Source organism: Hoplias malabaricus, chromosome 5 (genome assembly GCF_029633855.1).
Source record: "Hoplias malabaricus isolate fHopMal1 chromosome 5, fHopMal1.hap1, whole genome shotgun sequence".
NCBI lineage: Eukaryota > Metazoa > Chordata > Actinopteri > Characiformes > Erythrinidae > Hoplias > Hoplias malabaricus.
The window spans coordinates 17422155-17438669 of NC_089804.1; the positions used below are offsets into that span (position 1 = coordinate 17422155).

General features: G+C 39.8%; 1 protein-coding gene across 4 annotated transcripts in view; it reads left to right on the top strand.

The window, feature by feature from the left end:
* Positions 1–16515, top strand: part of plekhg5b (pleckstrin homology domain containing, family G (with RhoGef domain) member 5b) — an 85217-nt gene that overhangs the window by 36901 nt on the left and 31801 nt on the right. For 2 of the 4 annotated variants that reach the window (XM_066670248.1, XM_066670250.1), the window contains exons 4-6: positions 13540–13681; positions 15093–15192; positions 15526–15583. In XM_066670248.1, coding sequence (XP_066526345.1) covers positions 13540–13681; positions 15093–15192; positions 15526–15583 — 300 coding nt within the window. Of the gene's footprint in view, positions 1–559; positions 664–3193; positions 3239–13539; positions 13682–15092; positions 15193–15525; positions 15584–16515 lie in introns of those variants that run through there. The other 2 variants (XM_066670251.1, XM_066670252.1) reach the window with 2 other exon arrangements.

Below are 16515 nucleotides of genomic sequence, written 5' to 3' on the forward strand. Positions count from 1 at the left end.
ATTTTTGAAAGCTTGTGGATTGTTTGATTCTCTAGATCACAAAATTAAGGGGCTAATGCACCCAAGAAGTGATGTTATAATAACGTTACCCCTTTAATGAATGAGTTTCCTCTTGCTTTCTGTGCAGTCAATCCTTTGTCATGTTTACAGTGGCAGTGGCAGTGGCAGCTTGCTTTTCATCCTTTGTTGAAAGCGTTGTTAACTTGTACCGACAAGATCACACACTCTTGTTTTGAACGTGTAATCAGTTCCCTTAAAGACTTCAGTAATGAATGAGAATATAAACAAAAGCACCATGGAATTAAACTTATATAGTGTTTAATCAGCGTGTATGTTAGTGCTGAAGCATGACAGGTAAGGCAGGGGGCGTGGCCTGCTGTTTGGGTTAATGTAATGGTGTCAAACACATGCTTCTTCTCCGTCAATCTCCCTGTAGCCTCGCCCCTCACCAACAAGATAAGCTTCCATATCTCTGTGCAGCTAGAGCAGATCAGGCAGCTAAATACTTTGCTTCACATACACCTACACAGCCAGCTAAGAGACTGGATGTACACCAGCTTAAGGGGCTAAACATAGGCAGCACATATGCATTCATATAACCTGAACTGCAGCCCACAGCATTCATGGGGAGCGCGCACACACGTGTTCCTGTGTCTGCCACAGGTGAGCCGGCGATGTCTCAGGGTCTTTCTGTCCAACTCTTTTTCCCTGTCTTTCTGACTTTCGCACGCACTCTCTGTCTCTGTCAGTGTGTTCTGTCTTGATGGACAGTGCATGCTGCTTTAGCTGGATTAGTGTTTGTAGACTGTGTATAATGTATGTTGCTTGTGTTGCTGCACTCTTAAGTGTTGGGATTTATTTACGTATTTGAAAAGGGGCCTGCACAAGCTCCCGGCAAATTTCCTTGGGAATGTAATGGGTCATGATGTGTAAGTGGAAGCAGTTTGAACACGTTGACCCGAAAGCAGGTCTGGACTGGAGGTGGATTTTGGAGATTTGGAACAGCGTAGGCTTCAGCTTTTATTGCCTCTGTCTCATTCTCTCTCTCTCTCTCTCTCTCTCTCTCTCTCTCTCTCTCTCTTCTTTTCAATTCTACACCAGTACTTTATCCATTTTTTTTTCTAATTATACAATTGTAAGTTACAGTGTGGGCAAAGAGATAAAATGATTACTCATATAATTTTGTGAAATATTCATAGATCACATGTTCATTGCTCTGATTAAGCAGAAGTTATTCATTTTTCAGTAAGTCAGGACACATGGAAACAGGGATTCTTTGCTGAAAGGCACTGTAAGCACCCCTCCTTCATCAGCATTTCTAAGCATGAGTGAGTATGTGACTGAGTGAGTTACAAGCCAGTTCCATGAGGTGCTTCACATCATAGAAGCAGAAAAGCACATCAATCCCAGAAGAAATAGCTTTTTTCCTACTATTTACTGTTCCCACCCTTTGCTTTTGTAACAGCATTCATTCATTTTGGGTGACAGGCTTACAGTTAAGAAAATAAAAAGGTAAAAACACCTCCGCCGAGATATTTTTTCAGACCTCTGGATTTCAGCTTTAAGTTACACAGTGAACATGACACGAAAAATATGAAAAGACAGACTTTTTTTGCATCAAAACTACGCACACTGGATGTGATAGATTGTTTTGTTTGGATGTTCATTGCCTGAGTCCGTTTATTTTCACAAGGAAAGGAGAAACAGACAAGTGGAACAGAAAGACTTCTTCACGTGATTAAGTGATAAAGATCTTTTACTGCGCGCAGAAAAATGCAAATGTTGATGCTGGGTACATCCTTATCTGGGGAAGAAAAAGATTTTCACCATCTCAAAGAAAAGCTGTTAAATTTATGACCACTTTTGTGTTTTGGATTAACATAGTTTGAATCTTTTAATAAGGAGTGTCCACAGACTTTTGGATACATTGTTAGCACCAGTTAAGTCATGTGCCAAGGTCTTCTTCCCATTTTTTTAAGCAGTGTCATGTTCTTTGTTGTTGATGATATAAATTAATATTTGTGCTAACTTATCTTTAGGCAGACACTTCTAAATGTCTTAAAGAGTGCATGTGGGGATTATTTCCAAACTTTTGTCCCACAGTGTATAATCTTTCTCTCATTCTCGTTGTCTGAGAGTGTGATGTTCTTTTTATTCTGAGCACTTTCTGTCTTCTGTCAATGTGAGCTACTGTTTTAAGAAATCACACACACACACACACACAGACACTTACTTCTGCTCTGACAAACTTCAGTTCAGTGTTTTCCTCCATCGTCGGCATATTTCACATCTGCTTCTTATATCAGCTACCCAAGGTCCTCCGCACCCACTCCACCAGTGTTACCCAGCCCCCCCCTTACATTTACCCCCAGTTTAAATAACAGCCTGACCTCTGCTTCCAGAGATTAATTTAACCCATTGAAGTGGATGGGACTCCTTCCAAATCAAAGTTTCTGTTAATCAAACTCTAGGAAGCTCTGATCAGGGATACACAGTTTTCCTTAAATTCTTTCGTTATTCTCCTTCTTTATTCCTTCCCTACTACCTTCACTTCTTTTTTTTTATGTTCTATTTCCTTTTGCTGTTTAATCCTTTCTCGACCTCTTTAACCTTCCTTCCTGCTTTTTCCTCCTTTTGTACTCTTTCTCTCTTATATATATATATATATATATATATATATATATATATATATATATATATATATATATATTTATATATATATATATATTTATATATATATGCGCCATGGTGGTTTCCTCCCATGGTCCAAAAAAAAAAAAATCGTTAGTAGGTGGATTGGATTCTCAAAGGTGTCCTTAGGTGTGTTTGTGTGTGAAGGACTGGCGCCCCCCCCCCTCCAGGATGTGTTCCCGCCATGCGCCCAGCAGTGTTTCTGGGTAGGCTCCGGACCCCCTGCAACCCTCTACTGGATCTTTTCTTTTCTACATGTTTTTTTTTTCTTACTCTAACCTCTTTCATTTTGTTTTCTTTTTATCTTGTGCATTCTCACCTTCCCCCTTTTAATACTGGTTTTATCTTGCTCTCTCTCTCTCTCTCTCTCTCTCTGTGTGTGTGCATGTCCTGGCTCTATTCCTCCCTTCCAGCTATGGATAGCAGTGTTACGTCACAGTGAGCTGTAGAAGCCTGAGACAGCTCTCTCAGCTCTCAGTGTGTTTGGCTGCTTTGGGTTGATACACTTGTGTGTGAGTTAAAGGGAGAGAACGAGAAGCAGCTGCTGGTGAGTCTGCTGGTTCACAGACTTCATTCACTAGTTTGTTCCTTTTTTCTGCACTTTCTCTTTCTCTGCGGAACTCACATTGTGTAATAGGCTCTCTGATGTGCGTCCAGATGTCGATGGTGGCCGTGAAGAGCATTGGGAAATGATGGAAATGCTTTTGTGACTGGAAATGGGTCTGTTTTGGACTGATTCTCAGATTGAGTAAAACTGTCATTCTAAGACTTGTTTACAGGTTATGCTACTTCAGCTTCTGTTGCGTTACAGCTCAGGGATTCTAGTAGAGTGTTGATGGTGGTGATCAGACTCTTTAGGTTGTGCTAATATCTACGATATCCCCTTTCCCTCATGGCTTTGAACTTTTCATGTTGGAACAGTTCTGAAAAGTGACAGGCTGGCAGATTCAGGTGGGTGTGTATGCACATGTTTGGCTTTCCGAAGAAGCACTTGTACTGCAAGTTGAAACACACTGACGGAATGTTCACGCTGGGAAATTGAGAAATCTACAGACCTCTGCCGCATGGAAATGTGCCACCCAAGGTAAACCAGACATGGTGTATTTCTGGTTTTATTTATAATGTTAGCATCCACCATTTTACCCTCAGTGCCACTGACCATTTGGCCTTGTGATCTTTGAATCATGGCAGTGGCCCATTGACAGCTGACATGTCACCAGGATTTGCTGATATGAATTCTATAATTCTATCCACAAGCTGCTGTTGACCAGTCCAGATTTGGTAGCAGATGACAGCCTATCTACTGTTTACTCTAGGCCTGATGACCTTCTGTCTTTTGATGATTAGCCAGTTTACTCACCATGAGTAAACCAGTCTATTCGTACTCATCGTCTACAAACCAGAAAAAAACAAAACAAGGTTCATACAATTTGTTTCCCATCCAATTTCTTGCGGTGTTACCTTTTTAACATGGGGGTATATGATTAGGTGCTTTGTAAACTTGACTCAATTTTCACTGTCACAATGACACAGAGGCATCTCCCCAATACTGAGTAGAGCATGCAACTCTGGGAAAACCGAGTGGTGTCCTTGAGGGTTGTGTCATCGGCTGCTGTGAAATGGGTGGTCCAGCAGCAGCACAAGCTCAGCTTGTGGCTTTTTTTGCACTTCCTATGTCTGAAATATTTCTGGACATCAACTAGAGATTTACTTCATTGACCCAGATTTCCCTTTGTTGTGGTGTTTCTTTTTAATGCATAATCTGCTATAGGGCCAAGAGTGTAGATTAGGTGTACAAATACATTGTAAAGCGATTTGTTTAATGTATAATTGTATTTTTTAATATTCAAACATTGTGACTTTGTTAATTGTTGCGCACTATTAAAATTTGCAATTGTCATATTATTTAACAAAAAAATAACCAATAAAAATGATGTCGTTTGAAAATGCAAGCATGAAGTATTTATTCGCCACTAAATTCGTTATGAGTTCTGTCAAAGAAAAAGCAATGTAAAAGTATGTGCATTTATTTGTTCTGTTGTTGAGATAATAGTAGTGGAATTAATCATTCCAGCACCCACCATGATCTTCATCAGGATGACGCAGTTACTCAAGGTGTATGAATGAATGATTAAATAAATATTGAGTGACTTAAAGACAATAGTTATAGCACAGACTTGAAGTTTATTCGTAGCCCAGCTGACTGTTTTAAATCATATCAGAATTTTCATTCTGGCATATGGGTCTAGGGCAGTTGGGTGTTAAATACTTCATTATTACTCAACTGTCCAGAAAATCCACTGGCCTGTGCCCCATTGGTTATCAGACCTAACTCAGATACCTCCAGTTGTTGTCTTTTAGTATCATTTGCTTAGGACTGATTAAATAATAATAAAAAAACTAATAAAGTTGTTGTTCTGTGTTTAAAGATCAGCCGTTTCAAACTGATATCTCCTCGAGCCTCTGTTCTCACCTCCTCACTGACCAATAGCTTGTCAAATGGTCTGTTTCCTTACAGAAACTAATGTCTAGCCTCCAGAGCAAAAGAAAAAAGCTGTTTCAGAGGATAATGCCACTAATACGTTTACTTCTCCAACCCAAAATCTCAAAACCATGTGTATCTGCGGCTCACTTCACAGGAGGAGTCATAACAGGGCTTTCTGTTTTTAGGCCTAGTTAATGAGCGTCAATGCAAAAGAAAACAAGACGGGGAGGAAGGCTAATAGAAAACAGCCCTGTCTTGTGTAAGAAATTTTTATTATTATTTTTATAGGCCAGACAAAAGTCTTCGAAGTAAAATACCCTGCCACAGTGCCACCCAGCCCATGCTTTTATTAAAGTCAATGAAACTCTTTTTCAGTTTACGTGAAGATTTTAAGGCTAATTATAGCTTAGTAACCTCACGAAACAAACCTCATTGGAGCTTTTACAAACCTAATTTAGCAGTGGCTAATTCTTGCCAACTTTCTATCAAACACAGAGAGTGAAGTTTAGCATGTGAAGTCAGCTACTACATCTTTTTTTAACAGCTTTTAACATACGTAGAGGAGAATACTAACTACCAATTCTGTGCTGTTCTGTAACGTTTTTTTATATTTAGCTAGCATCTTGCTTCTATATGAATGGAAGGAATTTGTTGGCTTGACTGCTCCACTGAGCTAAGAGCTTGGAGCAGTTTTGGATGAACCTTGGTGGAGACACAGTTGATGAGAGGGAAAACCTGGCATACATGGCTACACTCTATTATTGTGCTATAACCGGCTGACTAATTCACTGGTTCATATTACAGAGCCTTTGTTTATATGCTTTGTGAATTGTGTACATCTCCTGTTTGTTTGGGTTTAAGGCAAGTGGGGTATGAATCAGTTTTTCTTTTTTTAATGACTGATAGATCTTTTGAGCTCACGGCTCTGTGTGTACGTTCCTGTCTGTATCTGGGCTTAAGTGTGCGGGTGTGTTGTGTTTGGGAGCGAGAGTCACTTGCATCAGACACCTCAGTCATTGGTTGATGACGTTAGGGTTTGTGAATCATTTATGTCTCTATCTCTGTATCTCTTTCTTACTCTCTAAGGCTCACACTCATTTTTAAGTCACAGGCTATTAGCTGAGGTCCTAATGTAGACAATTATAGGGTATTTTAAAAGTTTGATTCACCAGTGATTTTAAGTTTGTTTTTGTATGAAACATGAAGGAAATAGAGAACAGGCCTATTGTCTGCACAGCCACTCAAGTGCATTACTGTATTGCAGAGAAGCCAATTAGTAGAGGATTTAGAATATACATTATGTGCCCTACTAAAGGTTTGAGGTCCCAATGTTCAAATACTGAAGTTACTTTTTGGACTTTGTTTTTAAGAAAAATTAAACCAACACATTCACACACAGAATATCACACTTACTGGAATAATGTTATTTGGTTTTATTCTAATGTTTGTTGTTATTTGTTGTTTGTTTGTTTGTTTTTAGCACTCAACACTAAACATTTAATGCTCAGATAAATAGATTTTTAAATCTCATAATCTCTGTTGCCTAAAATTTTTTGCACAGTGCTGTATTATGTTAACTTTCTTATGCTCTCTTTAAAGACTGACTGAAACATTGAATTTCGAAGATATTAATACTGGTTTTGTCATCTGTCTGTGGTTTGGTTGGGATAGATTATGCTTTCAGTTTTGTCTTGATTTATAAATCAGAAAACCAATACTCGCACACTGAGGGCTACTTTCAGTTCTACATATGACATGATATTTCCATAGATAAGGATTTCATCGTTGGCTATATGTTTCTGATCTCATATGCAGGGTCCTTTGGTGGAGTTCTACTTTCATAAGTATATATCCAACTATAAAAATAAAACGAGAGTAGACACATGAAATATGAACCAATATTTTATAATCATGTTGCATGCCCACAAGTTGGATACATATCAGATCTGATTTGGAAAATAGGATGTGATCTGTCCACATAGCCCTGAAAAAAATCAGATATGAGTCAGTTTAGTAATGTGACATTAGGTAATATAGTAACAATATTCGAAATCCATGTCACCTAGAATCGGATAATTTTTGGAGCCATAGACTTTTATTATGCTAGTGGCATAGTTCCAGAGCCAAAGAAAACAGGCCCAATTTGGGCACTGCACACTTCTTGAACAGCCTACAACATTTTGAGGGAAGTGGAGGCCTGTGGAACAGTGTTGTCTTTTATTGTGTTTTACTCTTCTGGTCCCCCTTATGCCTGTATGTGTAAACAGGCTTGTGGCTGTGGGATCTGTCCAGTGCTATTTGGCTCTGATTGAGTTAGTTCCAGGTGCTGTGGCTGCTGGCATTAGTAGTAGTCATTAGTTGTATAGTAATCATATTAATCATATTATGTTTGAGCATACAGTGGCATTCACAGATGAAGTGTTGTTCAAATTGGGCTGGGTGTGAGAGAGGGAGAATTTGGAATAATGCCAAGGTCAGCTTAATAATGTTCTAAATTTAAAACACAATTTCTTGTGTTTTTTTCTACAGTGTAAAACATTCTAAAGAACACAAACTAAAGTACAACTACAACTACTAAAGTAATAACTTTTGAACTGAGTATGCAAAGTGAGAGAGGGAAAGTGAGGGGGAAAGAGCAGTGTGTTATATAATGCTGAGGTGTGCTCTGGCAGGAAAGCTCGTGCCGATGAGAGACTTTCGGCCCAGGTTGCAGTCTGTGTTTGATCCGGCACTGTTGGCGTCCAGAGCTAAGCTTTCATCTGCCTTCTCTCAAATCAGCCTGAACACCACACAGACTGAGCCTGTCCACATGAATCACACAGCCACCAGCACTAGCTGCACTCCCAACACACCCCAGGATCAAGCTGGAAAAACGCTCACAACTCTTCTTAAAGCAACAGTTCTCTTAATAAATCAGTTTTATCCACATTTCCACCAAGCCATTTTGTATCCTTGCATTTATACACATTACAAGGCTAATGTAGCTAACAGGTAATGAAAGCTTAAGTCACACCAGTTAGCATCCTGCTAACATCATCTCACCCTTTCACCTCATCACAAGCCAGTGTGAAAATCTTTTAGGTGGCAAAAAAAAAAGTTCTCCAAGAATGTTGACCTGTCCAGTGGCATTGTGTTAGCAGTAGTTTGCAAAGAAATCCTAATGCTATTCCAATTTGTTTGGTTTGTGACTTGGGGGGGATTTGTCTCAAAGTAGGGGGTGCTAGCATGCTTGTAGACTATCTATGTACAGGAATTAATACGGCTGAGAACACCCCCACCACCCCCAAAAACAGATTAAAAAGTAATAATAACATTACATGTGGTAAAAAAAAAAAATCAACATTACTTCTGTAAGCTAAACCATCACCTTCAGGTAAAGATAGCATTTAGCTTGTTTGTTTTGTCAGTGTTACAAATAGCAATGAATTGTAGACATTTAAAGTGCATGAACCAGAGGAATTTGGGGGCCCTTGTTTACGGAATACACTTGTTTAGAGTGGAACACTGATCCTTTCGAGTATGAGGAGAACAGTAAGGATGAAATTTGTCACTGAGTGAAAAGTGAGTCTTCTAGTAACAGTTGCTTTTTTGGAAAGATATGTCAGGTTATTTGATACTCAGGCTGAAAAACCCAGTACATATGCCTGTGTGTGTGTGGTGGGCGCATGCCGTTTGTTTGTATGTGTAAGAATGGAGGGTGTAACAGCAGGTGCTACGTGGCTCTGAACACGCTAAGTCCTGGTAGAGGCCTCAGTGGCTCCAGTGTGTTTACAGCTGTCTCTGATCTTGTCCTGTGTGTTGTTCTACATACACACCCACCCACACACACATCATTAAGTATTACTATATTTGTGAGGACTGCCATTAACTTCTGTGCTACTGGTAGCCATGAAAGGCTAGACCTACAAATAAAACTAAGCCTAACCTTAAGCTCAATAAACTAAAATCCATCTTCATAATTTTTTAGATTATACAAAATGTTGAACTGAAAATAAGCACATGAAAACATGAGCACTAGCACACAACTTTTTATGTGAGAACATCTGGTTCTCTCAGGGGTAGCAACACAAGTACATACACATTCAAAAACACACACACACACACACACACACTTGCTCAGCTGCCCTTGACAATGATCCCTGCCTGAAGCTCTGCTAATCAACCTCAGTCACCACATAGTGTGTTGGACATCTTACTCAATGCTGGACTCAACTTCCAGTGAGATAGGCTTACTTCTTGCTACACTACATTAAACTTTATATAAATTGTCTGTCAAAGTATGGTGACATATGTAATTGAGCGTAATGAGTATTAAAATATATTCAGAGGGGGGGGGGACAAATATATACATATATATTACTTAGCTAACATACTAAATATTTTATAATATTAAAAATAGCACTTAATTATAACTTAATAACCTTATTTAGGCAAAATCTGCTTTCAGAGAAAACAAGGTGCATTTTTCCTGACCATGAACAAACACAGACTAGAACATGCAGAGTGCACCCAAACTTTTGAAGGGCAGCTGTGTACCTGTGTTTGTATTTTGCCCTACCCACTTATTTCTCAGCATCTGGGTTGTGTTATCAGCAGTGGACATTTTCTCTTCTTACTTTAATATGGACCTGCACCTTTCTCCTATATGTATGTATGTGTGTGTGTGTCTGTGTGTGTGTGTATGTGTCATCTGGCATTGAGTTTAGACCAGCCCTTGACTCTGATTCAGTCTGTTGTGAGTGTGTTGGTGAATCAGCCGTGCCAGTGATTAACTCTCCTTGTTTTAATGCCGTTAATTGCCTGTCTGAATCCTGAGGGAACTCAGGCCAGTGAGCCAGCCGCTCCTTTTCTGGAGAAGACAGTAAACTAGAGACTCGGCTGCTGTGTCAGCAGGCAGGAGTGCCGTCGAGATGGTGATAACTCATACAGTGTCTGTGTTTGTTCAGGTTTTGTTCAGTTTTAGGATAGGTGTCCAAACTTTGCAAGATACACAAGGCTAACCCGCATGAAGGACAATAAAATAATCCTGACATTTTACCATACAGATATTTGCAATATTGCAATAGTATTTGCATATCATCAGTGTCCCATGAAAAACAGGTATATCCGTTTTTGTGGAATTTGTTTGACTGCATTATATTTTTATTATTATTATTATATATTTTTTACATTTTTTATATTAAGAAGTTTTTTTTCCCTATGATATTACAATTTTGGACATGCATGGGTTTTTTTGGAGGGTGACAAATAAGCATTATATGACATGTTACTGTATATAAAAGTGACAAGTGAGTCTTCACATAGATTTCATTTTGGCTCCAGAAGGTTCTTCCAAGACTCTTTCACTTTGGTAGGAATGTGGACGCTTTTGCCTTTTGGTCAGGTTACCTTTGTGAACTTTTCCCTATTGCCTAAATATGGAATATTTTTGCTCCAGTTCATCATTCTGAAGTTGTGGGAATCAAAGGCCAAATCCACATTTCTTTTGTTTCCTGCCATGGGCCATTGTTTATTATCTGGAGTTTTTTTGGTGTATATATAACAAAGACAGGCTGACCTGAAAAGTGAAAAATCCCGAAATGCTTGCGAATATTGTGAACAGAAAAAAAAAGACCACAACAATTTGTGGGCTATAGCACAGCATTTATTTATTCATTCATTCATTCATTCATTCATTCATTCATTGACCATCTATAACCGCTTATCCAATTCAGGGTTGAGGTGGGTCTGGAGCTTACCTGGAATCACAGGGCGCAAGACGGGAACACACCATGAAGGGGGAACCAGTCCTTCACAGGGCGACACACACTCACTCATTCACACACACTTTCAGACACATTTGGGTGGACAATCCAGCTACCAATGTGTGTTTTTGGATTGTGGGAAAAAAACGGAGCACCCTGAGAAAACCCACATGAACAACGAGGACAAATAGAAGCGGTTAAAGCCTATTTCCAACAACGAGGACCATTATCTTTCTCAGCCTGCTAGAGCCATGGCTGCCCTTCAGAAGTGGGATCCAGGCTAGAGAAGGGGAGAAAAAGAATGAGAGAGAGGGAGAGAGAAGAAATGAGACCAAGTGAAAGACCAACAATTATGAGAGGAGACAAAGCCTGAGCAATAAACGGAGAGAGTGATGCTAAAGAGGAAGAGTGTTAACAGAAAAATAAGGCATGAGAGAGGAGGAGAAAGAGTATGTAGGAGTGAAGGAGGGAAGTCTGGTCTAATCTCCGGGAGCCGTCAGATGGGGTTGACAGAGCATCTCTGAGATTAGCGCCCCCAGGTTAAGACAATTCTGGAAGCATAAAGGCTGTTCTGATCACTGGGGGGAACAGTTGTGGACCTGCCTTAAAACCTGCCCCTTCTGGGGTATTACCCCCTGGGGGCTTAACCTGGCTAGACACAGAGGAATGGGATTAGTTCTTTGGGGGGGAAGGGCTGTGTTTTAGAGTTTGAGTCATGGTGCGCTGGACCATGGCTGAACCATGATAGACACTTCGGTAGCTCCAGAGGGAATAGCAAGAGGTGTGGAAGGTAGGAGACAAGGAGGAGATTTGTTTAGCATGTGATGAAGATCTAGTGCAGCTACATTCTTAGAAATGCTGTTATTACAGCAGTGGTGGATGGTTACTTAGAAAGATTTGGTGAAGAACCTTCTTAAAGGGACACTTGGTCCTGTTTTCACCTTAAAATTACAGCTTCAAAATCATTGCGATGCTTCACTGACCTGCAGTAGGGATAATATAGCCTCTGTCATTGCTACTCTGGTTCCAGCACTACAGAAATTGCACTATGTAACTTCTGGATATGGGTAGGCTTGTTTTTTTTCCCATTTCTCGTCTCTTATTTTAGCCTTGTTCTCTCATTTCTCCACTCTGGTCATGTTCATTTCACACGCTTTAACCCCATGTTTGGAATCTGACGTGTGTAAATGAAGAAGCAGGAGAGTCTCTACCCTTGGCGTCAGAATCAGAACAAAAGCAGACATTTTCTGACTTAGGCAACCCCTAAAACCTGACTCTGGACAGTGTTTGTGTTGGTAGATGCTCTAGATCCCCAAAGTAATTGACATATGCACTGAATTTTTTCCCCTGTATGTCCTCTTTAATGTGATTTAATTTGACAGTTAGCCAAGGCCTTGTGTTTATGAAGCATTATTTGAAATATAGTTAAAAAGATTTCTCAGCACTTTTTGAGGCTTAGTGCAATGTGGACCAATCACATTCAGAGGGAGGTCTCTGAACAAATAGCACAAGGTTTTTTTTAGTTCTGTTTAGTAAGCAGCACACACCACATCATGTGTTTGGACAATTTTGCTTCAAAATATAATTTGTGTTTGAAGTATTTCACCAGCCTTAGCAGGAAAACAAGAGTATACCATAACCCTTGTTTAACCCTTGACAATAATTGCGAAAAGGTTAATAGTTCAACTTTTTCCATGACTACAAACAAAAAAAAAAGGTTTTAGTCACAGTGATTCGTGGTTCTCTGAGTGGCTGCTGGGATTAAATGATGCTGTCGTCCACGTGACTGACTTTGACTCATTTATATCACATTGTTCACACTTGGTCCTGGGAAGAGTATCAGGGACACACCTTTTTGGGTTGATTTCTTGTGCATTTTCATGAGGCAGAGCCAGGTTTGGGCTTGAGTCAGTTTGGGAGTTCTGCCAGACCTGGGAATAGGGCTGTAATACTTCAATAAAGTCCCACATGGTGATTTATTACACTACATAGTGATTGCGATAGATTCTTCCTGATTAATCCAAAGCCTAAAAGGGCAGTTGTTATTGGTCACAATACACCAATGCACGCAGCCAATCAGTTTATTCAAAAATCAAAACAGGAGGGGGCTGAAAAGCTGTGTTGTGAGGGGTTTAGTATCCAACTATCAAGTGTGCTTCTGTGCCACTTGTGATGTTATAAACTGGACTCTGTGTGTGTGTGAGAGAGAGAGAGCAAGAGTCTCTGTGTGTATACGCTAAATAGAATGGAAGGAGAAGGATTAAAAACACAAAGGAAAGTATGGAGAATGTTGGCTACACATTTATGAATACAGACCGTGCCCACCATATTCTCCTGCAAGACATTCAAATGAAAATATGGGGCTCAATTTGTCTTGTTTGTATTCTTATAATATACGTTTAATGTATTTAAACTAAAGTTAAAGTACCATTCATATGAAATAGTGCCGCATTCCATTTTTAAGGAAATGGGTGACTGGGACAAAGTGGTCCTGATTTTAAGTGCCTTTTTATCTAATGAGGTTAAAATAAGGCTATTTTGGAGCTAGGCTTAGGACATTGTATGTATGACCCCATGTCCTCACACTGTATAAAAACAAACCTCTGTGTTTGTGCTCAGGTGTGCCATCATCCAGACTGTCAGGACCTGAACAGCAAAAGCCCACTGCACCTGTGTGAGTCATGTGACTCCCGCTGTCACCTGGACGAGGCAGACAACATGCACTTTGACCGGCACCCTCGCTTTGACCTGCAGCCACAAGGTAAGAGCACAGACAGACACAGACACACATATGGCCGACTGGATATACAAAATGATACAATACAATAACAAAGCACAGCAGATGTACAACAGATGTTGCAGATTCTCATTGTTTATTATTGTAAAATTGGTTTTCATCACAAATTCACTCTCTGGTGATGCCACTGCCATCTGTGGCCGAGAGTTCAAGAGAGCAAAGTTGGCTTTGCTGAGATGGTCCTTCCTCTCCCATCACTCAGCATAGTCATAACCAATGCAGGCATCTGTTTGCTAACATAATAAAAATGAAGCAGTAAAGGCTGGTTTATACTTCTGCAAATATCCACATAAACATTTCTGTCATGACACAGAAAGAACTTAAAAGTAAGAGAAGCAGACACACTGACATGCACACTTCCAGAATCTCAGCTATGCACTGAACTTAGCTGTGTGTCAAGTGAAATGCTTATATGGGATATAATGACCCAACTTATTAGGCAACAACAAATTGGAGCCTGTGAGGTATGGTATAATATGGTCACATGTGATTCTGTGTAAGTACAAGGAGCTAAAATTTCTCCTCCTTTTATTTATTTTGTACAGCAAAGAATGAGGTTTGAGAGAATGAGATACTACCCTTTTAATGCACACATTCATGTTATGTTAAAGTAGGTTGGCTGTACGCTGTGTATAAGTGTTTGTGCAGTACTTAGTGCAGTTATTAGAACATGTTTACTATGGTGTTGACTTAAGTGTTACACTCGCAGTCTTGAATGCAAGTATGCAATGTACCTGTTGTGCTGGTATGAATGGATCAGACACAGCAGTGCTGCAAGAGTTTTTAAAGCCATCAGTGTCACAGCTGGACTGAGAATAATCCTACAACCTAAAATATTCAGCCAGCGGCGTCCTGTGGGCAGCATATCAAAAACCTAAATACAATTTACTAAATAAATCACCATTTCTACACCATATTGGGTTGTTAGGAATTTGTATGGCCATAATAATTACTTTAGTAATGTCTCCTTTTATACTATCGTCTGAAATGGACTTAATATAGGCTCCAGTTCATTTAAGTAGGATTTTAAGTGAGTATCAGTTTTGAGTGACTACGTTCATGTGATGGTGTCGAAAATGAGCGCATGCTGTGAGAATTAGCAGCTGACTGTAGGCTCTGTCACTGAAGTGTGTCGTCGCTGTGGAGTGGAGTCACGTCTGTAAGCAGAGAGGAATGTGTCCTCATTAGATTAGCCTCAGTGAAGTCCAGCTGAATATGAGGATGACTAACGCCGCCTGTCTTAGTAAAAGGTTTATGTCCTCTCTGTGGTTCTGATTTAAGGGATATGCTTTGGCTGGATGTTACATCTTCAAACACAGACACACACACACACACACACACACACACACTAACAAACCAATGTGTGTTTCTGCAGGTTCCATCCTGGCGCGGAATGTGTCCACACGCTCCTGCCCCCCACGCACCAGCCCCCCTTCAGATATGGAGGAGGAGGACGGAGGGGGCACAGAGCGAGGGTCAGTCTCCTGAGCACTTCTAAGAGATGCTAAACTAGTTAACCAGAAAATCCAATCTGTCATTTCTCCATCAGTCATGATATAGAAGTTAAAAGCTAAAGTTGCTAAGTTCTAGAAGGTTATGCTCAATTATTTTCCTCATAGTCACTCTCACACTTAAGAAAACCTACACTGTATGACCTGCTGTAAAGTACATCACAGATAAACACTAGCAGCAGTCTTGATTTTGTCTGGGTTTACATCAGATAAAGTACACATCACGTTTGTGAGACAGGAGGAAATTTGAAAGAAAATCTATCCTTCCCCCGTAAAGTGTGTGTTCTACTTTATTAGGGAGCGTAAAACAGGAGGGATGAAGCTAAGGAGGAAGGACCGGAGGCGTTACACTGATGTGAGTCCACTTACTGTGATTTCTGGGTACTAAAGTTTCTCACCTAGAATTAAGTTTCCGAAAAAGACAAATGGCCATAGAACATTGGTATACATTGCTAACTTTACCCTTTAGTTTGTTATTAAAACAAATTAATAATAATTCTGTATTCTGAGATTGGTTTGTTCTCTCTTTGGATGGGGGGTCGTCTTACGACAAGTTTCTAGCAGGCCACATAAGACATCCTAAGACATGCCACTTGTAGATAAAAGTGATTACTCTTTCCATAGAGTAATCACTTTTGCTCTGAAGAAAGATTTTACTGGATGGTTTATCAAAGAAAGTTTTTTTGATGAGATGTGCTCATGGTTTAAAGGCTGAGCCAAAGTATGAATCAGACATTATTAGTTATTTCCCTCTTGAAATCTACCACTGCAAATTAGAGAGGTGACCTGAATTTTGCATTATCATAAGTGGGAGTGCTGGGAGGAAGAGGTGAACAATGACCTAATCAGTTATGTTTGAAATCCCCTTTCCATTGGTGCATGGTGATTTAATCAAAAGTAGAGGCCAGCAAGTTTATTACATTCAAGTGAAAGATTATTGATAAAGAGTTTACATGTAAATTGCACTTAAAATGGAAGATCAAGATAAATCTACACCAGTTAAATCATTGTTCTTAAATCTTGTATCTAAACTAAGGAACCTATGAACCTCTAACCACAAGATTGCAAGTTAAAATCATAGTTTGATCAAGTTCCTCTGAAGAGCTCAGTGGAAAACAAAAGAATCTTCATCAATCATTATGGGCTGGTGTCCATAACATGGATGAAACCCAATCTTTGACTATAAACGAGTGCCAGTGGTGATTCACCATTGAAAATCCTTTCTTACTTCAGGTTCAGGCTTAATCCAGATCTGGGAAAACTGCCATACGAATGACAGAACTGTTT